Source organism: Notechis scutatus, chromosome 4, assembly GCF_049901735.1.
Source record: "Notechis scutatus isolate UNSWTSFEM ecotype Mainland chromosome 4, rNotScu1.2, whole genome shotgun sequence".
Taxonomy (NCBI): Eukaryota; Metazoa; Chordata; class Lepidosauria; order Squamata; family Elapidae; genus Notechis; species Notechis scutatus.
In genome coordinates, this window is record NC_142012.1 from 97,048,042 (window position 1) to 97,072,296 (window position 24,255).

Sequence of the window (24,255 nt, forward strand, 5' to 3'; positions counted from 1 at the left end):
TGCCAACCTGGAGCCAGTAGGTTTCACCATATTCTGTCTATAGAACAGACTTCCTGATCTCTCTCTCTATAGTCGGTTTCTCATGAGGTCAATGCAGAGGTGGGATTCTACCAGTTCCGCCCAGTTTGGGCGAACTGGTGTCTTCGAGGATCAGCTGGGAGTGAAATGGTTCGGTTAGCTCCAACAATCAGCTGTTGGGCCCACCTGCCTGCCCGGGCTCTAGGTTGTGCTTTATATCCTGTTTTTCAAGCTCAGCTGATTCATGTGGCATAGCGGATTGCCACGCGCCAGCTGTTTAACACACAGGGATTGCTGGAGAAGGTCAGTAGCAAATAGTCTCTGTGTGTGCAAAGCGTGCGTTTGGCACACATGTCCACACTCACCAAACCGGTTGTTAAACCAGTTGAATCGCACACCTGGGTCAATGTAATGCTCTGAGAATCCCATTTTTCTAAGGACATAACCACCATGATCCTCAGTGGTTAGAGAGCAGTACTGCAGGCTATTTCTGCTGACTGTCGGCTGACTGCAATTTGACAGTTCAAATCCAACTAGGCTCAAGGTTGACTCAGTCTTATTTTATTGCAATGCTGGGAATTATTTTCATTCCCAGATGGTAATGAATCTCAAACAGTCCCTCGAGATAAGCACCCACCTTTCTTTCCTGCGAAGTGCTGCTAATAACAGAAGTGTCAAATGAACTAGAAAAAAAAACCAACCAAAGTACAAAGAGCTTCAGGAATGACTTTGAACCGAACGAACAACTTTGCTTCCTGCAAAGGTTTCATCATCTTTGCCTGTCTTTTATACCTTATGGGTATAAAAGAATCGCCCCTTTTGTTTCAGCTGCTCTCGCCTTCTAGCAGCTCTGTGCATACGCACTCTGGGAACAGGCTCCCCTGGGTCCTCTGCCTCGCTGCTGCCAGACTCTGGAGGCTCCGGAGGCAGCACCCCACTCCCAGATCATCCTGGCCCCATCTCTGCATCGGATGCAGGATCCTTGTGCGAGTCCTCTCCAGACTCCCGGGCTGATCCCCTTTCTTCCCCACTGTCCGATTCTGCTGCCGTGTGCACAGGCTGCCTAGTGTAAGGTCTCCTGCTTGGGCGGAGATGACCTACAAGGGCCCTTCCGACTCTGTTAATCTGTTAATCTGGCCTGTGGTGGGGGTGCTGTATTCTCTTTCACAAAGCTGTTTTTTTCATGGTATTGCTATCATCTTCTCCATAGGACCAGCTTGTGTGCTGCCACTTTTGCCCCAACAGGACTGCTTTGGGTGCAGAAAGAATATGGCACCATAGAAAGAAACCACCATTGCAGGAAAGAAAGTGGAGGTCTGGACGCCTTCCAAAGGAGGTAATAGCAGAGAAATAAACAAAGATGTATTTGGAAATTGATATATCTAAACAGTAAATGATGTTAACAATTTTAGCACCCTCTTTCCCCTAGAAATAAAAACCAGGCAATTTTAGAGTGGTAATTAATCTGATTTAGAAAAGGCTGGGTTTTGGAAGAGAACCAGAATTTTCCAGGTTATCCAGCCCCATGTGCTTCAACTTCATCTTCCCATATTTTCAGTATCAAACACATTTTATAAGACAACCGTTGTTTATTCTGCACTTATCTTTGCTATTAAGGGCTTTATTGATCCCTACAGTTGCTCAGAGAACTCATGCCACATGGATCACTGATTCATATTACCATCCTGATTCATGATCTAGTATACGGTTCAAAGACATCCATTCTAGATTTCAAGGACAACTAAATTTAGTTCTGATTTTGCTCTTTCCTCCTAACAGTAGGAAGGAAAGAAGGAAGGGAAAAAGTGGCTGCATGGTTGAGCATTCACTAGACAAGGCTAGGCTGACCTCTGAAATGTCCCAAGGAAGGAAAGGAGGCCAGTAAGAAGAAATGAATTTTAAAGAAAAACCAACTGCATCCCTACTTCAGGGAGAAGCACTTACTCTGGTAACAGCCAAGAGCCCAATGAAAGATCTTGCAACTCCTTGTCCTTGCCTTTAGTGTCATAACTATAGTGAAATCCTACAGGATGAATTTCCTAAGTAGGCACACAGGGGCGTGCATAAGTGCATCATCGTGCCTCCCGTCCCTGTCCTATTGTCCCCATTTAATTGTACCTATTTTCTGTATTCTTACGTTGATACTTATACCTATTATTTTGTAAGCGATTGACAAATCAAAATAAATAAATAAATCCTACAGGATGAATTTCCTAAGTAGGCATTTCCTAAGTTCTTGTCCAGCTAGGCTTCAAGAATCCAAACTGAACCTGTTCGTTCCTCCAGGCCCAAATAATAGAGAAACATGGTCTTAACTATAATTTTGCATTTATGCTACATCCCCAGACAACTGTGTCTCTTTGATGATGGGCATCAAAAAACAAATGAGGTATTAGAAGTAGTTCTCAAAGTAAACACATCTATTAAAAGCACCAGTGTTACGTGGTTATAACTCTCTTTCTATCTATGTTGCAAAGTAAAAGACAGCATATCCAGCAATGCTTGCATTATGGATTTGTTCGGGACATTGCTTTGTTTATACACATTGGTCTTGGCCTCATAGTCATCGGAGACTTTTTCATATTATTTCATTGATTTTTTGGGGTGAGAGTCTCAAATCTTTCACTGTGCATGCCATCTCCACTTATTTATGCAGGACCTGGGTTGGTTATTTATGTTTAAAAACAAATATTTGGAATATACAGGAAGTGTGAGGTTTTTTAAAAAATGCAGCAGGGAAGAATATATTTCTGTCTTGCTCTAAACAAATAAATGTTACGGTAATTGGAAGAGCCTGGGCTGTGGTGCAACAGGAAATCTTATGATGTTAGTTTCAATATCTTTCAAGGTGCAATACCTACAGATATCTCCACCCTTTGTAAACTGAAACATCTCATACACAGCAGAGCCTTGGAGTGAATGGTAAGAATTTCTTTCAGTGTTTTTTAGTCATATTAAGGATGTGTGTTTTAAATTAGTTTTATTGTTTTCATGCAGGCATGAAGGGTTTCCATTGTATGTCAAAGTCCCTTATATAAAGTCCCGTTTATGAGATTGTATGATGTGAAGATATTGCATATTTTTACTGAATACAATACAGTAATGCATCTTGTTATCATAGCATTATTTTAATTTTTCTGAATGAAAATGATTTCAGGATTATATAGATTATAAAGATTAAATGAACAAATGAATTAAATACTGTTGTATAATGTTTGACTAAGCAGAAAGGTATATGTTGCATGAAACAACAAATTTGGGAACTGATTCAAGCCCTCAAGGCTGCATAGTAACATAAGGTATTCACTTACTTTTTTTTTTAAACACTGTTGTCAACCTCAAAAACACACTGGCTTGAGTTCCGGTTTGTCAGGCTTCGGAGGCAGCAGGAATTCGCGTTTGTGCGCGATCCCTGCTGCGCTCGCTGCTGGAGTGCCTTCGATCCAATTGGATTGGGAGGCTATAGTTATCCTGTAGGGATAACTGAAGAGAGGGGAGATCCGGGCAGGGGTCGGGGGATATCGCACCCCCCTTCCCCAGCCGGCTTAACTCCCTTTTCCAAAGGTGGTGGAGCGGCGGTCAGCAATGGCCGTCACAAAGAACCTCTCAGCCGGACAAGTTTTGTGCAGGAGGAAGTGAAGAAAGAGAAGGCTTTTGGCTGAACCGGGATGACAATTAACATCTGAATACCCTGAAACTTTGGCTCCTTAAGTGATATATTGTTTCCCAGAAGATCGTTAAGCTGCGGTGGAAAGTAAAGGGAAAGTTTTTTGTTTTTTTCTCCTCACTTCCCCACGGAGACAGCAGATGGAAATCGGAAATACCCGCTTTGGCAGCAGAAGGTACTAACTTTGAAAATTAAAGCCAAGGGGACATTAGATTTCTAAACACTGACATTTAAAAATTAAAATCTTTTTGCTTTAAGTGGGAAGGAAGAGAGGCAAACGTTTGTTGAAGGAGATTGCTTGGAGTTTTATAAGATCAGAGATTAAATTGCAATAAAACTTCCAAAAAATACCTTGGAATTGTGTAATTGAATTCTACCCCAGGAAGAGAAAGTAGAAGAAAGTGCTAAATGAAACAGACTGTGCTGATTGTGCTGACTTTGATTGCTTGATGACTTTGGGACTTTTGTGAACTATCTTTTGAAAGACTAAGAAAACATTTGGATTTTTTTACAATGGTATCTGTTGAAGAACTGAAAATGCAATTTGAAAAATTAAGAGAAGAAGAAGAAGGCAAGGGCTCCTTTGGATCTATCCTTTGCTTCTTAGAAATGGCGATTTCTACTTATCAGGAAATGCAACAAGAAAAAGGCTGGGATGATGAAGAAGAAGCCATCTTTAATGGACATATGATTTTAAATGAGAAAGAAAGGGGTAAAAAGGAAAAGAAAATGGAGAATTTAAGTTCTAAAAAAACAACCAAGAAAGGGAAAAATAAGGTGAAAAATCGATATAATGTCAGAAAGCAACAGAAGAGAGGAATACAACAGAGAGGGGAGACTAAAAGGCTGGAGATTGAGAGAGGGGGGCGTAAAAAGGCTAGATTTGACAAGGAAGGAAGGGAAAAAGTGAAGGGAAGTTATAAAGGCTTAAAACAAGATGCTAATAAACAGGTTTTTTTCAGAGATAAAGGGTAAAACATAATCTAAAAAGAGATTCTGCAAAAGTACACAAGATTGTATTGTAGTATTTGTATTTGAAATATGGGTTAATAGAATATTGTAGGGAATGTGTAAAATGCCTAAGATTTAATTAATAGAGTTTAATTAATTATTTTTAATATACTATAAGATCATTATGTTTTATATTTTAAAATGTTATGTAGAATGTACTAAGCAGAATCAGAATAGAAACTATGTATTATTTTAAGTGTTAAATTTGGGGGGGAAATAGAAAGGTGTCATACTTCAACCAGTGATTACAGGGAAAAATTTGTGGTAAAGAGAAAAGATAAATAGATAATTGAAAAAGAACGGACAAAAGATACAAGTATAATGATTTAAATTGAGATTAAATAAATAAAATAGAATTAAGAGAGTGAAAAGAGAAGATATGAAATAGTATATAAGGTGAGCATGAATTTGATTTATGTCTGTACAAAAAGTTATAACCTGGGGTTAAGCCGCTTTCTAAAAAGAAGTTTTATGTTTTTATGTTATGTATTTTGTTTGCTTATGTTTGTTTATCGAGGATTAATGATGTTGGATAAGAACATATGAAATAGCAATAATATGAAATATAGTAATATGAAATACATGAAAGTATAAGTTTAATGAATAAAATTGAACAGAAATAAAGGAAGAAACAGTGAGAAGTTGGAAAAGAGTAATGTACTTAAATGAGATGTTTTATTTGTTTTGTTAAGCAGTTTTTAGAAAAGATGTTTTATGTTCTTATGTTTTATGTTTTGTTTGTCTGTGTATTGTCTTTGAAAATTAATAAAATTTGTTATTAAAAAAAAACAACACACTGGCTTCAGTTTATAATCTTAACCCTTTAAAAGCTGCCTGGCAAAAGTACAATAATGCCATAAATTCCATTGCTATTTTACAGATACTGAAGATGTTTTTGTTTCTTGTGATATCTCTTTTGGTTCTGGAGTTCAACGATTCCAAAAAATTGTCAAGAACAAAGACAGAAGGGAACCCTGAAACATTCATGAATATTGTAAGTTTAATGTAGTTAATATACTTTAGTACAATATTTTATACTGTAATGGTTGGAACCTCATTGTCAATTCTAATCTGGTTTCTGAATCCAGGTATCATATATACAATGGTAAAAATGTTCCACTTGTACTAGTAAATTTATATTTGAATCAGTTATTTTAGAGTTTTCAATGATCAAGGTTAAATTCCTTAGATACTCATAGGCCAATGGGCACCTCCTTCAATACCTAAAGAAGGGGACAGAAGCTTTGTTTCACTCCTTTGCCAGCTTGGACCCAATCTGTTTCACCATATTCTGTCTACAGAAGAGACTCCCTGATCTCCCTCTCCCTTTCTCCGTCTCTGTCTCTCTCCCTCCCCCTCCCTCCCTCCCTTCTTCCCTCCCTCCCTCCCTCCATCTCTATCTCTATCATCTCTATCTCTATCTATCTATCTATCTATCTATCTATCTATCTATCTATCTATCTATCTATCTATCATCTATCTATCTATCTATCTATCTATCTATCTATCTATCTATCTATCTATCTATCTATCTATCTATCTATCTATCTATCTATCTATCTATCATCTATCTATCTATCTATCTATCTATCTATCTGGTAGATTTCTCATGAGGTCAATGTAATGTTCTGGGAATCCCATTTTTCTAAGGACATTCTATAACTTAATAATGATAGGCACAATCAAAGGCCTTTCTAGGATTCATAAAGCATATATTGATTTCCCTCTGGTACTCTTTCACTTTCTCAATTATGTACCAATATTTCATGTTCCTTGGATTTTTTTTTTAAAGCCAGATTAAATATCTTGCATCTCTTTTTCCTCTTTATTTCCTCTTTACCATGTTGGGTGTCCAAGGTTCTTTCTTCGTGTAGGGTTGTAATCTGCACTAATTGATCCTAAACATTATTTTGCCAGTCTGTGAAATAGGACCGTAGTTTGTACATCTGTTGGAACATCTTTGTGTCCTCTGTGTCATTTCCCAGGTTGGTTGGCATTCCTTAATTAGAACCTTTACTGATTTTTCTTCTGTTGCTTATCATATTCCCCTCCCTATTTTTTATTGTATTCAAAAGAAAGTTAAAATACAAAACTCTAAAAAAAATCCAAAGAAAGGGGCAAAATATAAAACAATCAAGACATTTTTAAAAAGTGTATCAAAATGAAAGGAAAAAAAGCATATACATATATTATCCTCCCTAACTGAATACTGATTAATACATTACTACAATATTAGTTCCTACCCCTTGCAAAATAAGCCTCCCAAAAAAATTTAAACCTGTAAATCTACTTGAAAATTATTGATCTGTCTTTTACATACTATATTAATGACAACATAGTTAATAATAATAATAATGGTAATAATAATAATAATGACAAGATTAAGGTCTCAAAACTCTCTGTTAAGAAAATGTTATTGTAATCCACCCATATAAAGTTTGCCACAACATCTATCCCAACTCATCCCAAAAGTTAAAAGTAATTCATCCTGGATTAAATATCCATGCTTGTTTCTTAATGCCATCTTTTATCAGTTGTTATCTAATTAAATAAATTCAGTCCCACAATGGGTCTATCTTCCCAACAAAGCCCAAATAGAAGTGGCTTCCAGTTAGGTGTAATAAATCTACTCTCCAATCTTCATCAGTCTTCATAGGAAAAAGGGGGAAAAAACATAAAGGAAAATAAAAATAAAAAAAGAGTCCACCATTCAATCACTGGTCAACTTTTAAGAGCAAAAAAACAAAACAAAACAAAACAATGTAAAACAATAAATTAAAGAAAGTTAAAGTTAAACCCTTTTTCTCTGACCTATTTTTAATTTATTACCATTTGTCTATTGGTATCATTTAACATTCCTATTTGAGTTGGAATATTCTTTTGAGTTCAGAAATTTTGATCTATGTGTACCTGACATAGATCTTACAGTGGTGCAACCACCGATTGCACTATTGTAGATGCTATCTTGACTTCTCTGATAATACTCTGCAGAAATCTCTTCCACCTCAGGAGGCAGAAGCATGCCCAATTTGTTATTACATTATCAAGTGGCAGGTTAGTTCACTTATTATGGAGGGCTCTTCTAATCACTGGATTTGGATTGAAACTAATTAGAATCAAATAAGTGTATAAACAGGGGTGGGATTCTACCAGTTTGCACCTATTTGCTAGAACCGGTTGTTAACATTCTAAGCAGTTCGGAGAACCGGTTGTTAGAAGAAATTACTGGCCTAATCCTGTAAGGAAGGCAGGAAGGAAACATTCTGGTGTTGCTTACAGAAACTGCCTCTCCGTTAACTCTTATTACATTCTTGGCAGGACTAGACTTCCTGTCTCAGGAACGTCTCTGGAGTTTTTTCCCCTCCTTTGCTGGTACTTTGCTTGTGTGGAGTGACCATTCAAAGTTAAAATGGCACTGACAAAAGTGACTTATGACCATTTTTCATACTTACAACTGTTGCAGCATCCCCACAGTCATGAGAGGCCAGGCGAGGAGATGCATGCCTCGATGAGAGTGATATTTAGTTGGCCACGTCCAGCCAATAACATGACCACCAATCCATGCCCACCAACTAAGCCATGTCCACAGAACTGGTTGTTAAAAAATTTGAATCCCACCCCTGTTTATAAATCAGTCCCAACAGTGCTTTTTCAAGAGGCTGCTGGACTTTCTGGTTTTTCTTTGAAGACGTTTTGCTCCTCAACCAATAAGCTTCTTCAGCTCTCATCCAGAGCTGAAGAAGCTTCTTGGATGAGAAGTGAAACATCTTCAAGGAAAAACAAAAGAAAGACCAATTACCTCTTGAAAAAAGCACCTTTGAGATTCTTGAGTTCTGCTTGATGTCTTGATGACCTGGATAATCTCCATAGACATTTAGCAATTTTTAAATCAATGTTGTTGTTTTTTACCTGAAACATTTTTCTGGAATAAAACAGATTGAAAATATTTTCACTAAAACATTTACTCTTAATATTCAATAGTCTCCAAATTTGGAATAATAAATACACAGTTTTGATACATGATATTTCTCTTTTTACTCCTTTGATAACCTATTTTTATTGGGATCTTTATTCTGGTTTGGCTAAAAAGAAATCTTTGATGGAATACAGTCTTTTTATATAGACGAAAGGATTCTTACTGTAATGGTACACTTTTCAATAAAGATAAGGTAGAGCAATGAATAGGTGATACGATATTATGACTTTTTTGATGTCAACTCAAATCTCCTTGGAACTTATAGTAATTCTGAGAATGTAATACTTCATTCTTTAGATCAACCAAAAATGTGTAGGTCATTATTGCAATCAGAAATAAAGATCCACCATATGGGTTAAAGGAAGCTAAAGATACAGATTTTGGTAATCTTATACAGGAGACAAACTGGCAAGCTGCTGTGGAAAGCAGCTTCAGCTTTGATTTAGTGGAAGATTCTAATCATTGCCTTTGGTCTCCTGTTAGACTGGAACATATCTATCAAAATTGTTCTTCCAAATGCTGAAGAGGTTACCCCCAAAAGGTCACTTTTTCATTTGTGAGACTGGCTTCTTATAATATGTAGAGACATTGCTGTTATTAATATTCTCATCAGTTGAAGGACAGGTTAAATGTTCCTACCAATTTCACAGGCAAACCTAGCTAGTGCAAAACCTTATGATTAAAGATGATAATCTTAGTCGCCTGAGGTTTATATTTCTATACGAGCTAAGGTTGTATGTTGTAAGGGTAATAAAAAGGTAAACAAGGTTACAAGTGAAACAAGACTGATTACATCTCTCTCTCTCTCCCTCCTCCCTCTGTTTGGATGTGGATATGGGTGTGGGTGGGTGTCTGTGGGGGAAACTATCGGATTTTTTTCTTTATTAAGAATGTAGTATTGCCTTAATAAACATCTCTGCAAAGGCAAATATCCAACATGCGACAGATTTAAGGCAAGGTTTTGAATGGAGCATCTTTTTTATATCCCTTTCCAGAGTGAGGTCTTACAATATCATGGTTATCCTAACGAGGAACATGAAATACTGACAAATGATGGTTACTTTCTTACTATCAACAGAATACTTGCAAGGAAAGCCTTGGAGAAAACAGGTTTCTTTTTGCATTTACAGTTCACAAAAGCAAAGTTTATTAATACTTATTTGTTCTTTTGAAATATCCTATTTACATTCTTACATCTGTAGAAATACTGCAGTGAGAAAACCCTTTCATTTAAAGGGGGAGATCCTTTGAAATAATTTACTTGTTCTGGGAAACAGAAGTCATCCTGAAAACAAATGGACACAAAAACCAAAACACACGTGGTTCCAAGTTCATTTCATTTTCCATGATATTGTGATATCATGTAATAGGAACGTTTTGGGATTTCCCCGGGTCTAGATATTAGTCAAAGAATCTCAAGATTATCTTAATGAGTAAACTACATGTTAATCATTTCATTTAAATGAACATGGGAAAACAGGAAAGAACATAACCTCATTTTTAGAGTTATATAGTATCATAATGCCACCCAGACTCACTTTTATGTGAGATAAGCAGTTATACAAATACAATAAACAAACAAAGTATTAAGCCAAAGCAAATGTTTTACTGTTTTTTGCCTTATAATGTTATTATGGTTTGCAGATTTATAGCTCAGTTGTAATCAGGCCAGATTCTTAATTTTATTCAGAATCTGGGCTGATTACAAAAGCCCAACTATGAAATTACATTTTTTTCTCGTTGAAATGTCTTGCTTTCTTGTCTATCCTTTTCTTCCTTTCCTTTTTTTTTGTTTTGTTTTCAGCTTCAAAACCTGTTGTGTTACTGATGCCAGGTGTTCTTACTGATTGTGGAATATGGCTGACTAATGTGCCCAATGGTAGCTTAGGTTTTGTACTGGCAGATGCTGGCTTTGATGTTTGGTTGGCAAATAACCGAGGAAGCAGATGGTGTAAAAGACACCAGCACTTTTCACACAAAGAAGAAGAATTCTGGAATTTCAGGTAAGTTAAAATATTTGGTGCTGTGGGTGGGGGGAGGGAGTAATAAACTTCAATGTGAAAGAAATACAAAAGATGGATCATGCCATGTTGTTGACTTGAAAGGAAAAGTCCAAAACCTTAGACTGTGCCATGGGTCTGATTGGACAGTCATAGAAGCATCCATGTTCATCAGCAGTCAAGGGCATCCACAGAAGAGAGAAAAAATTTTAAGGTAGCTATGATTGTGCAATCAAAATTCTATCTTCTTTTTAACATGTCACAATGCATACAAAAAGAGGGAAGGGCTTTGATTGTCATGGACACCAGTCATGTTCACTATCCTGATTTTCTTGAAAGTCCCCTTCTTCCATAGACTTCCTTCCCCCAACTGGATATGTGATTGTTTTATTTTACATTTCTATTAGATTATGATTCCCATCCTATAGTACCATGACAAACAAGCAATTATACACACAATTAATGCATATATAATCAGGAAAGAGAGATAGTTTGAGTCGCTTACCACATATTGCTATAGTGATATAAGTTTCATTATCCAGTTCATTGTTTTGTATTATAATAAATTTAGTCAGCCATGTAATTCTTTTACATTTTTAATTCTTTTTATAGTTTTATATATATACCTTTTAGGTTTGTTTGTTTTTAAAAAATAACTTTATATATTTTATGTTTCTTAGATTTTAAAATTATTAATTGTTTATATGTCACCCTTCTTATATTTGGCTAGGACCGTAACAAAGATTTGATTGAGTGATTGATTGACTCTATTTTGTTTCAGTTTTCATGAAATGGCAATGGAAGATCTGCCAGCTATTATATATTTTATCCTAGCTAAAACTGGACAGAAACAACTTTCTTATATTGGCTATTCCCAAGGATCCACTATAGGTAAGTTCTTGTATTTTTGCAGGGTGAAAAGGGAAGCATGGCGGGTGGAAGGGCAAGTGACATGATAAGCATCTTAATGTCATCAGGCAAACGATGCAATGACATCATGATGCAGATGACAACACTGTGGCTTGGTACCAGCACATGTCATCTGATCTCATTCAACTGTGGTAATTGCTGGTGGGATGCAAACTGGCTAAAAGCTATAGACTTCTAAGTGTCAATTCTTACAGTATATATTTAATTATATTCTTCATTTTTATTTTCTTTTTGTTTAGATTTGTAGGAGAATGGTTTGTTTAATCATACCATGAAGAAGTAATTGAACAATTTATTGGGGACAAAATAATGGAAAGTGTGAATGAAGTGAAAGCAGTACATAAGACATAAACATACATAATCTTTATTGACCCATATCCTTGGATGGGTTGTGTTATATGACATTCCAAATGGAATGGGATTGCTATCACTAAAACAGAACAAAAACAAAACAACACCTCTTTAATTTGCATTTCAAACAAATAGCCTTTAATTCAATCCTTCGTATCTGTATAGAATCCTCCCTATTCAAGGAAATCTTCTATGACTGGGTTAAATTCCTATGTGTAATGTGGATATTAAGCCATTATTACTGAATCAATGAATAGGAGGGTTATGAGAAGCATGGGGGCCTAGAGGCAGAGCTCACAATCAGGAGGCTGTGAGTTCGATCCTAGGTAGCGGCAGATATTTCTCTCTCTGGGCATAAAGAGAAAATATCTTTTATGAGCTCCACATAGGCGTCAGGAAGGGCATCCATCAGATTGTGTGGATATACTATTTGCTTACTGCTCTAGCAAATATAGTATATCTATCATAAACAAGCTATGACTTTTAATGGTTCTGAATAATCATTAATTTTCTTTATACTTAGGATTCATTGCATTTTCAGCTATGCCAGCATTAGCTGAGAAAATAAAAAACTTTTTTGCATTTGGTCCAATATATTTGGTGAATCATATCAAACCATGGTATGAGATGATAATCAAAACGAACCAAGGTGTTATAAAGGTATGTGATTGATGCTGTGGTTTTCAAATAATGAATATATGCTAGTTACTTTACTGCTAAGATCTTTAAAAGGCAAGAACAAATCTCATGTCAAAATAATTGCCTTCAATAGGAGTTAATCACGCTTAGGTTTGTTTGTATGAGATTAACAAGTTTATGATATTGAAAATATTTACAAATATTCTGGGAACTCTGCCAAAGGAAGTTAAGCTATATACCTTTTTGTTATTCTTCTCTTGGCAGCAGACAACATTTTAGTTAGGAAGGCCTTTGTATTACTACTACTACTACTACTACTACTACTACTACTACTACTATCTCTTTTATTCATTAAACATGAAATTCAGTCAACTGAACATTTAAAAATGTATCACAAAAACCATTGACTAGTGCTCATGATTGATATGGGTTGCTGCCAGCGTCTTAGGTATCAACCAAGTATCTTCTTAAAATATACGATGTTCCAAGTAGCATATTTTTTTGCAGTTCCGCTGGTGTTATTTCAGAAAGCTACAATTTCTTGATGTGTTTTGTAAAATTCTTGGACATGGTATTAAATGTCCTGGTGATCAAATGCCCTGGGTATCACTGTTACATGTTTCATCCATAACCGCGTAGTTTCGATGGCCAGGTCGCGATATTTCATGAGTTTTTCCAGTTCTTTTTTTCTGACTTTGGCATCTCTTGGTACAGCGATATCAATACATTGTATGCTTTGGCCCTCAACAACCATAATATCTGGTGTCAGGGGTGGAATTCAACTGGTATTACTATGTTCACAGGACTATTTCTTGTTTTTCTATCTTAAATATATTTGTGATGGGTCAACAACTTTTCTTCAAATAATCCTGCAGCTGCTGGCTTTGGTTACTCCACCAACAGCCCTGAGTCCTGTAGCCCCTTTTCAGTAGAATAATTCTAATGTGTAAAGCAGTCCTTGTTGACCAGTGAAATAACCAATCCGATATGGGCTTTTGTAAATTACATCTCATCATTTTTTTTTTATGAGACAAACACTCTTCATCTGGCTCCGCTGATGAAGTATTGTTCAACTTCTAGCATGGCTGTCATGTTCCTATTTTTATTTACATTTATTATAGCTGCGCCACCTCCAATATGTGGTTATAATAAATGTAAATAAAAATATGTAGCATACCCCAAGTGAGGCACTACCTTGATGTTGTGGTTGTGGAGTTTGTGTGCTCTGAGAAATATGACAGCTATGCTAGAAGTTGACCAATAGTGCTCAGGTTTTATCAGAGGATTCCAAAGGACTCTGAATGATATAATGAAGCTAAATAATTATCATACTATTTATCATTGCCCATTGTCAGGATGCAATCTATTAGAGTGGAAGTGGTCTAATTAATTAATGTTATTGAATGTTTTTAAGTGATTTTAATTTGTTGGCTTTTATTGGATTTGTTGTTAGTTGCAGAAGAACCATTTATAATGGGAATTAAGATCACAATCAAAAGAATAGATAGAAATATTGCTTAGTTTATATGGTAAATTTAAGTATTTATCCCTTGTATTATCTGTTATTTAGTTATCAAAGATTATTGTAGTGCATATATGTTTCAAGTTTATCTCTATGTTAAGAGTTGAGCTCAGTGGTGGGATTCAATTTTTTTTACTACCGGTTCTGTGGGCGTGGCTGGTGAGCATGGTGTGGCTTGGTGGGCATGGCTTGGTGGGCGTGGCAGGGGAAGGATACTGCAAAATCTCCATTCCCTCCCCATCCTACTAACCTGCTTTCCAGCTCCGTTCTCCTGTGCAGGGCAACAAAAGAAGACCCAGCCGACTTTCCGGTTTGCTAGCTTTCGGTGGAGGCAGGGATTTGCCACTGTGCAATCCCTGCTGCGTTCACCGCCAAGGTTCCCCCGATCCATTTGAATCTGGGGATACAGCTGCCCTGTAGAGGCAGCGGAAGATAGGGGGATCCGGCAAGGGGTTTGGGTGCCGCAAACCCCCTCCCCAGCCGGCTAAACTCCCTTTTCCCGAGGCGGAGGAACGGCGATCAGCAATGGTCGCCACGAAGAAAGCTGCAGCCGGTAAGCAGGAGCAGGAGGGAGAAAGCTGAAAGGAAAGTGAAAGTTGCTTCTAACTGGGACAAGACAGGAGAAAGTTATTTGGAACCTTGAAAGCTGTTAAGTATCTATTGTTCCATGCGAGAGTTACAAGCTGCGAATACCCTAAAGCAGGGGTCCTCAACCACCGGGCCGCGGACCGGTACCGGGCCGGAGCACGCTCTACCGGACCGCAAAGAATTTTTTTAAAAAATGGCGGCTTTTTCACCTTCGGTGAATGCTGCTGGGATCGGGATCAAGGACACAAATGAAAGAAGAGGAGGGAGGAAGCAACCGAACCTGTCCTTCTCTCTGGGTCAGCTCTCTCAGTCGCTCTCTCGCTCCTCCACCAGCACAGGAAGAAACTGCTTCAAAGAAGCCGGGGCTTTTCCTGTCACCGCAGCTTCCCGAAGCGCCCGCTTCTCCCCACCCCCACCGTCCACTCGCCGCTCTGCCTGCCTGCCTGCCTTCGTTAATGGTTGAATCGGAACAGCTTCGGCTGAGTAAAAGAGGCGAATAGTTATTATTCTCAGCCAAGCTGCTCCCAAACAACCAGAAACTAAGGCAGGCAGGCAGGCAGGCAGGCAGAACGGGACACTGTGGATTGAAGCAGGCTGCTGGGCGGGTGGGAGGGGGTGAAACGGGCGCTTCGGAATAGCTGCGGCGACAGGAAAAGCCCCCGCTCTTTGAAGCAGTTTCTTCCTTGGATGGTGGAGCAGCGAGAGAGCAAGCCTCCTTCTCTTCTCCTTCTCCCCCCGCTCCCCCGGTCCTTGCAAAAATTTTCTGCTTGAAACCGGTCCCTGGTACAAAAAGGTTGGGGACCACTGCCCTAAAGGGAAAAGTTTTTTTTTCTTTGTTCGACTCTCCTTCCTAAAGTGACACGGAAAAAAAATCCTTTTGGCTGTGAGTGGGAAGGGAGAGTGAAAAAAATCTGAGCAAAATTTGAAAATAAGGAGAAGATTGCCTAGAATTGCAAAGAGTTTAAAAACTTCCAAAAATATATTTGAAAAGGATTTGTGATTACTTTAACCCCAGAAAGAGAAAGTCAAGAAGAAGAAGGTATTTAAAAGAAACAGTCTGTTTGGATTGTTTGGTGATTTTGGAACCTTTGGAAATTATTTCTGATTAAATCATCTGGGTGGTTGTTTGGAAAAACTTTTTCTTTACACAATGGCATCATCTATGGATGAATTGGAACTTATATATCAAAAATTTGAAAGAGAAAAACAAGGAGGTGAAGATGGACTTGGCACTATTTTCCAATACTTAGAAATGGCGGTTTATATTTATGTGAAGCAGAATGAGGATGATGGGGATAAAGAAGAAGGAGAAGCCATCTTTGATGAGAAAAGGACTTTGATTGGAGAAGGGAAAAAGCGGAGGTCTTTAAGATCTGGAAAAACAGCCCAAAAGAGAAGAAAAAGGTGGAAAAGGGACATTATGTTAAGAAACAACAGAAAGGGGAAAGCAGAATAAAAGGGAGGTGGGGAGACAAGGGGTTAAAGAGGACAAGGAGAAGAAGAAGAAGCAAGGGAGAAAGGATGGTGGGGAGCAAGATATTAAGAAGCAAAAGTTTTTCAGAGATAATGGATAAGTCTTATTGTTAATGGGATTCTAGAAGGTACATAAGATTGCATTTTTATATCTGTATTTAGAAGTAATTATAGAAAATTAGAAATAATATGTAGTTTAAAATGTGATAAAAGATTTAACATAAACAAGTGAAATTTTTGTTAAGAAAAAGGAGTATTGTAATGAAATATGATCCAAGATTGTGAGGGGGTAATAATTGTGGAAAGCATAAGTGTTCCTACAAAGGCATGACATTCAATTGAAATGGATAAAATGTTTAAGATATAAATGATTGTCAATATTAATAATTAGAAGATGGTATATTAGCAAACCTTTTGTGAAATGAGATTTGAAGTAGAAGAAGGAGGAACGTTTCAATGAAATATTGAGCTATAATATGTGATGTGGGGGGAATAATTTTGAAAAATAGGGCTCTCATAAAAGCATGCAATTTAATTGAAAGTAATGAGTTAAATATCTAAGATATGAATGAATATCAATATTAATGAATAGATTTGTATTATTTTTGATAATATAGTATAATTTTAGAATGTACCAGACAGAATCCCAATGTAGGTTATGTATTTTATATTAAGTACTATAAATATAGGGGAAAAAGACAAAGGCATCATACTCCATATAGTGTATAGGAGAAGTATTTCTTCTTTTTTTTAAAGAAGAAAAATAAATGATTGGCTGGAATAGAACAGACAAAGAATAATAAATATTACGATATGAATTGAGAGGAGATAAAAAATAAAAATGAAATAAAATTGAGAAAATTTAAAGGAGAGGAGAAGTTATATAGAAAATTGAAAATGTTAAGAAAATATGAAATGGTATGTAAAATGAATATGAAATTGAACTTGTGTCTGTACCAAGAGTTTTAACCGGGACTAAGCAACTTTCAGAAAAGAGATTTTTATACTTTTATGTTTTGTGTTTATGTGTATTTATGTATTGTTTGTCTTGAAAAATAAAACTTGTTTAAAAAAAAAAAAAGAAGACCCAGCCAATCAGCGAGGCAGAGAATAGATGGGGGTGGGGCCAGTCAGAGGTGGTATTTGCCAATTCTCCAAATTACTCAAAATTTCTGCTACTGGTTCTCCAGAACTGGTCAGAACCTGCTGAATACCACCTCTGGTTGAGCTGCTAAATTACCAAGGGCAACAGCTGAGGTATCAGTGGACTGGGGCTTAAAGCTTCCAGCACCAATCCCCGAATGATGAAATAAGATATTTGGCATTGTATATAATCTTATGATCCAGTTCAGTGGCTCATCACCCACTACCTAGGACTGTGATGGCGAACCTATGGCACATGTGCTGGAAGTGGCAGGCAAGAGGTTGCCCGGAAAAGCCCCACTGCACATGTGTGCATGCTGCCCGCCCGCCTGTTGATCTGGCATGCATGCGCGAGGCACGGGGGCGTGCGGGAGTTGCACGCATGCACAGAGTCATGCAGTGCACGTGGGGGTAATGCGTGCATGCGCAGGGGGCGTGGGGCCCCCTGCGCACATTGCCTTCTGGGTGCTGGCATGCACAATTTTCACCATGGGAGCCCAAAAAGGTTAGCCACCACTGACCTAGGAAAATGTCAGAGGCAGAGGTGGTATTCAGCAGGTTCTGACCAGTTCTGGAGAACCGGTAGTGGAAATTTTGATTAGTTTGGTGAACCGGTAGTGGAAATTTTGAGTAGTTCAGAATACCACCTCTGACTGGCCTTAGCCCCATCTATTCTCTGCCTCCCGAGTCCCAGCTGATTGGCTGGGTCTTCTTTTGTTGTCCTGCACAGAAGGATGGAGCTGGAAAGCAGGTTAGTGGGGTGGGGAGGGAATGGGATTTTGCAGTATCGTTCCCCCAGGAGTGGGGTGGGAATGGAGATTTTACCATTTTGCAGTATCGTTCCCCTGCCATGCCCACCAAGCCACACCACACCCACCAAGCCACGCCCACAGAACCGGAAGTAAAAAAATTTGAATCCCACCACTGGTCAGAGGTACTGTCAGGTCTTTGCTTCCTCCCAGCCACCTATTATGATACCTCATTTTGAAAGTAAACTTGGAATATGCAAATTTGAAAGGATAGAAAAAGTTCAAAGGCATTGAAAATGGATTTGAATTGTTTTATTTACAGGCTGCATTAGGCAGAAAAGAAATTTGCGTGCTACCTAATCAAATATCACGAATATTGACTAGGTTTTGTGACATGGATTTATGGAGAAAAACCTGTGCAAATATTTTATTGTCCGGTGGTGGAATTAGTGAAAACAATGTAAATATGGTATGTTTATTGCATATTTTTAAACAAGCTAATTTATTTCAAATGGTGACATCAATGTACCAATTAAATGAAAATGTGTTTTTTAAAAATATTCTTCCTCAGAGTCGCCTGGATGTCATTGTAACACATTTATTAGGATGCACATCAACAAAAACTCTCTTACATTGGAAGCAGGTAAAAATTCTGAAATGTGAAACTAAAAATGTGAAATTTACCAACTGGGAATAACAAATGCCCTTTTTGATCTCTGTCTTCATAATAAATGCTTCTATCTCAAATAAAATTAAAGTATCAATTTCCCATTAATTAAAAATGAATTCTTCTTTGTTTTCTCCATTAGCTTTTCTGAGTATTAATTTTTTATACCATTATTTATAGAACCTAAACCAGAGCTGTCAAACCTGCGGCCAGCAAGCCGGATGCATCACGCACTGGCCATGCCCACTGCCGTTTTAGCAAAAGGGGAAAAAGCTGCAATACGTCATGTGATGATGCCGTGACAATGCGAGTGTACACCCCTAGCCTACACCCAAAAGGACTAGGGCAGTTTGCGGGACAAACAGCCATCAAAAACTATCAGCTAATCTAAACTATCACTGGGACAGTCCAAGAATTTGCAAGCATTTAAATGCTACTTGTCTCGTGAACCAGGGCAGGGCTCTGAAGGGCAGGGCACCTGATTGAGAAAACATATGGGCCACTGTCCTCCACTGAGTAGGAACACTTCTTCTCCCAAGGATCATGTGAATTTGGAGTTGGCAAATCCGCTGGCAAAGTAGCACCACAGCACAGATGCCAATTGTATTTACTCTAGTGATTAAACAAGCTGCTATATTTTGAATCAATTGAAATTTTTCAGTTCTCTTCAGAGGCAAAGTATGTTCCACCGTCTGTTTGTCGGGTTACAAATGCCATGCCCCCAAATCAGGATAGACATGCCTTGGTTCTTCCAAGTAGAGTTCTTTATTATTCTTCACTTAGAGACAGAATCTTGCCAAAGTGAAGCACCCTACTGTCTATATCTAGACATATCATCTGAGAATGATTAGGGAGGACTTCTTCATCCTCCTTCTTTCTCAGAAAATATCTGGACTGAGCTGCCTCTTATTCTTCTGGAATGCAGTCCCTCCCTCCTAATCCCTCCCTCCTAATCCAGTTTACTATATTCCATAACATCAAGGGATTAAATCACCAATACTTTTCAGTTAATCAATTGGCACACTAGACAAGCTGGGCAACAGACCTCTGGCAATTGCTCCATGTATTATTTGCAATAGAATATTTTTTCAGATTCCCAGAAGGGAGGGAATACAGAAAGACAGAACAGTTTGTGTGGGAGGATGACAATCACTTACAGCTACAAAGCTAAAATAGGCTGCATTGTGACAAGTTTAAGGAAATTGTGCCCTTGAGAAATTAATCATTAATAGTATTGACTTTTTATTAAGGAATTTAAAATTCCAATCTATCCAAAAACACCAGAAAGGAAAAGTAATTTTGTTCCAGAAAAGTTATTTTGTTCCAGAATCTTCTATTGTGTATCTTTGTATCTTAACTTATTCTAAAGGATTATATAAATAGATTATTTTAATGGGAAGCTTTAGAAAAGTGCATTAACATTTTTTTAAATGTAAAAAAATAATTTACAAAAGTGATTTTAGAGACTTTTCTCTTGTCCTTTTCAGGTGCTTGATAGTGGGCAGTTTAAAGAATTTGACTATGGTTCTAAGAATATGGAAAAATACAATCAGGTAGACAAAGTTTTTTTTCAAATGAAAGTAATATTGCAGATAAATAAGAATGAAGATAAAGTGGTTACAAATTTACTATTTTTGTAATTTTTGTTTACATAACACCATTACATTTCATATGTCATCCTGGATTCACCTATTTTGATTAAAGGCAGGAGTGTCCATTTTTGTATCAATGAAATGCTGTGTCATCAAACATGTAAAGTCTACCCAGATATAACTACCAGGAAATTCAGAAAAGAATGTATTGGGTCTCTTTTAAACTACAAAAAAGTTCTTTTAGGAGCAATTAGCAGGAATTGAATTTAGAGTATTGGAGACAATGAATAAAGCTTACTGTGCTAATAATTTAAACGTTTTTTTTTTCCAGATTTTATGGGGTTATGGTCGTAAAGCCTGTAGGTAGATTGCTCAAAAATGGAAGATACGTTATGATAGTGATGGCCACATAGCATGACAATAAAAGTGTATTATATTAACAACCATCCTAAAAAATAAGTCAGGTAGAGCTATCCTAGACTCTGGGAAGTAGCAAAGCTAAATGATTCAAACCACGAGATATTATAGGACAATATTATAATAGTAGCAATATTTAGTTGTTATGAGATTTAATGAAGTGTTTATCTTCTTCTCTTTAGATGACCCCTCCCTTTTATGATATAAGAAGCATGAATATCCCAATCTTCATGTGGGGTGGTGAAAATGATCAAATTTCAACACTAAAGGACACCAAACTATTGCTCCCTCTTCTTAGTAATCTGATCTCCTACAAAATCATTCCTCAATGGATGCATTATGATTATCTTTTCGGCCTTGATGCACGTCAAAAATTGTATGATGAACTTGTTGACATAATTCACAATTTCTCATAAGCTGGGGATTGTCTAGTACAGGGGTTGCCAACCTTTTGGACCTCAGGGACCACCAATCTCATAATTTTAAATCCCAGGGACCACTAACCGGTTCTGTGGGCGTGGCCTAATTTGTGGGTGTGGCTTGCTGGTCATGTGACTGGCTGGGCATGGCTTGTATGGAAATATTATAAATATTTATATAAATATTGAATTTTTTATAAAAAAGAGCAACTTTTACCCAAAACCAGGCAAAGCAGGCAGATTGAGTTGCTCACAGAATCACAGATTCATTCAGAAATCTATCTATCTGCCATTGGCTAGCTCAATCTGTTACATAAAATTTGCTTGCAAGCAAACTCACAAAATTAACTCACAACACAATATTTACATACACCATGTATGTACATGGTGTTTTTTTTTTTTTAAAGAGCAACTTTTACCCAAAATCAGGCAAAGCAGACGGCAGATTGAGTTGCTCACAGAATCACAGATTCATTCAGTGATCTATCTGCCATCGGCTAGCAGTCTGTCACATAAAATTTGCTTGCCATGAGTCTGCACTGAATAATAGAAACTTTAGTCCTAAAGGAGGTTCGGCTGTGCTTAAAAGCAGAGCCAAAGATCTAAAGACTAGCTAGAAAGCAAGAAATCCAACCATTTCTTGCTTCCCAGCTAATCTAAATCTCCTGGCATAGCAGAACACAGATGATGGTCAGAAAAAGGAAAAATAGCAGTTTAGCAGGTAAGTTTGCCGGGTAAGGAGTGAGTGGGCGGGGAGGGTTCCCACAGGCCATGTGGGCTACACAGCCTTGTGTTTCTGTGCAGCATGGAATAATTGCTTTGGGGGGTGTTCTGGGGGTGAGATTTGTCTGCGGCTCAGCAAAATTTTCTCACAGCCCACAAGTGGGCTGCGGCTCACTGGTTGGCGACAGCTGGTCTAGTACAGTGGTCACCAACCAGTGGGCTGGGGACCACTGGTGGTCTGTGAGAACATTTTGGTGGGCCGCAGAGAAATCTCACCCCCAGAGCACCCCCCAAAGCAATTAATCCAGGCTGAACGGGAACACAAGGCTGCTCGGCCCACATGGCCCACGGGAACACAAGGCTTGTGTCGCTTGCATTACGAACAACATGAGGTAGTGAGGAGAAGGGGGAATTTGCCCCACTTGCCCCACACGCCTGGCATGGCCACTGGGCTGTTTCTTTCCTCTTCTTTCTTCTGCTTTTGGCTGCATGCATGGAAAGCAGCAAAAGTCTTTCTTTCTTTCCCCAAATTCCACCAGAAATGAATCTTTGGGACCCTGCAAGGCATCCTGCTCCAAGAGGCTGTGCCAGCGTGACAATTCTCACAAAGATTCATTTCTGGTGGAATTTGGGGGAGAGAAAGAAAGACTTCTGCTGCTTCTGCTGCTTTCCTTGCATGAAGCCAAAAAGTCTTTCTCTCTCTCTCTCTCTCCCCCTGAGAATGGAGCTGGAGACAGTAAAGAATGATCGATCAGTAGGAAAACGGGGTGGGGAATTTTTCTGCAGCCTATTTTGAGATTTTTCCAGGGTCTCTGGTCCTTGGGATTTAAAATTATGAGTTTGGTGGTCTGTGGTGGTCCCTCATGAAAAGAAGACACAACACAAGGTTGTCTCGGGATGAAAAGCTCAGAGCAAACTCCGACACCCTCTTTTATTAGAAGCAATCTTTGTTAATGTAGCAATTTTTGTCCTATTTGTTAATGTAGCAATTTTTGTCCTATTACAAACGCATTACATCACATAAAATGCACTGATCATTCGCATAAGCGTACAAAGCTGCAAAGTTTAAGTTTGCTACAGTTCTGGGTAAGAAATGGCAACAATTTGTCCTTGCTCCTTGCTTCGTGTTGCAGTCAACCACCAGAAGGCTCCGTTGTCCTAGCACGTACACAAAGAACAAAGAATAATTCCCACAGTGGTCCATTAGGTCCAAAAGTTTGGCTACCCCTGCTGTAGATTTAATTATATTTATATTTATTTATCAAATTTATATAGCTGGTTGGCGACCCCTGGTCTAGTATGTCATTGGCAAACATGCCACTGCAGAATGTTTCCTTAACAGAAAAAATGCATGCATCACTAAAGCAGAAGTGCCTAATTCTTTTATCTGATGTTTTTTTTTTAAAGAATGCTGTCATTGTTTGGAGAAATGAACTCAGGGAATTAGGACTCTGACACTTCGTTCAGTTTCAATATATCCTTTATTGAGTACATCATATTGGCACTTGAAAAAGTGAAGCTAGCTTTAAATCATTCCCATACTCAGGGATAGTTAAATGAATAAGATCTCCCCACCCACCCCTTTGTCCCTCAGGTCACATGGGCCAATCAATCCAGGTGTAGGTTCCCGCTCAGCTTCGACAACTCTCCGCTGAAATGACCTTGGCTGGCTGGAAGATGTTATGGCTAGCCAGCTGAGGCACCACATTCCTGAGTTTCCCCCCACCCCACAATGCTCCACCTTCCCCCTTGAATGGCAATCAAGAAACAAAGCAGAAGTAAACATGGTTTCAGCTGAAGTCATTCTGTCTATACGTTTTAAAACAGTTAGCCTTGAAAGAATGCAATCCTGGGTATTCTAAACTTTGGGAAGACTCATAGAGTAAAGTTTTGAGTAAGAAGGGTAAAGTGTTGAGTAAATTCCCACGGTAAAGTGTTGAGTAGCAAAAGAACAATGACGCCAAACTGTAAGAACTGAACCAAGATTCTCAGAATTCAACAGACTTTCCCTTCTTCTAGTTTCAGTTGCAAAAATCGTGTTAAAGAAACCCCTCAAAATGGTAGTTGTGGAAAGATGACCTCAGCTTTGGCCCCATTGTACATGTGTTTGGCCTTGCATGCATTTCTAAAAGGGGTGGGGTTTTGAGGCAACTGTCATCTTGACTTTTTAAAAGATATAGTAATGTTATTAATAAAAAGTAATACCATCTAGAAAAGAAGGAAAAGAAACAATAGAAGATGCAGAAAGGAAAAAGAGAAAGCAAAATTGAAAGGAAAGAAAAAAACAGTAAAGAGAAATATCCGGAAATGACTATCCCTATGTCACAAGCCTGTCTGTGATGAGTTAAGCGATGCTGTGAACGATCTTTC

At 38.0% G+C, this 24,255-nt stretch overlaps 1 protein-coding gene and 1 long non-coding RNA gene across 2 annotated transcripts; both read left to right on the forward strand.

Moving 5' to 3' along the window:
- The first annotated feature begins 3,376 nt into the window (after window positions 1–3,376).
- On the forward strand, window positions 3,377–5,091 carry LOC148130835 (uncharacterized). The gene is made up of 2 exons (XR_015749352.1): window positions 3,377–4,553; window positions 4,785–5,091. It is a non-coding gene; the product is annotated as an uncharacterized LOC148130835 (long non-coding RNA).
- A 494-nt stretch (window positions 5,092–5,585) lies between these two features.
- LOC113424877 (lipase member M-like) lies at window positions 5,586–21,159 on the forward strand. The gene is made up of 9 exons (XM_026686758.2): window positions 5,586–5,690; window positions 9,668–9,782; window positions 10,477–10,675; window positions 11,454–11,563; window positions 12,477–12,613; window positions 18,390–18,536; window positions 18,639–18,710; window positions 20,222–20,287; window positions 20,926–21,159. The coding sequence occupies exons 1-9, from the start codon at window positions 5,586–5,588 to the stop codon at window positions 21,157–21,159; spliced, it is 1,185 nt and encodes a 394-aa protein (XP_026542543.2).
- Window positions 21,160–24,255: the final 3,096 nt, after the last annotated feature.

What these genes read in the sequence shown, in the direction of transcription:
- LOC113424877 (XM_026686758.2), top strand. Translation starts at nt 5,586, where the DNA reads ATGTTTTTGTTTCTTGTGATATCTCTTTTGGTTCTGGAGTTCAACGAT. An exon ending in CTGAAACATTCATGAATATT is followed by an intron (nt 5,691 to 9,667) that starts GTAAGTTTAATG and finishes ATCCCTTTCCAG; the next exon opens with AGTGAGGTCTTACAATATCA. An exon ending in GTGAAAACAATGTAAATATG is followed by an intron (nt 18,537 to 18,638) that starts GTATGTTTATTG and finishes ATTCTTCCTCAG; the next exon opens with AGTCGCCTGGATGTCATTGT.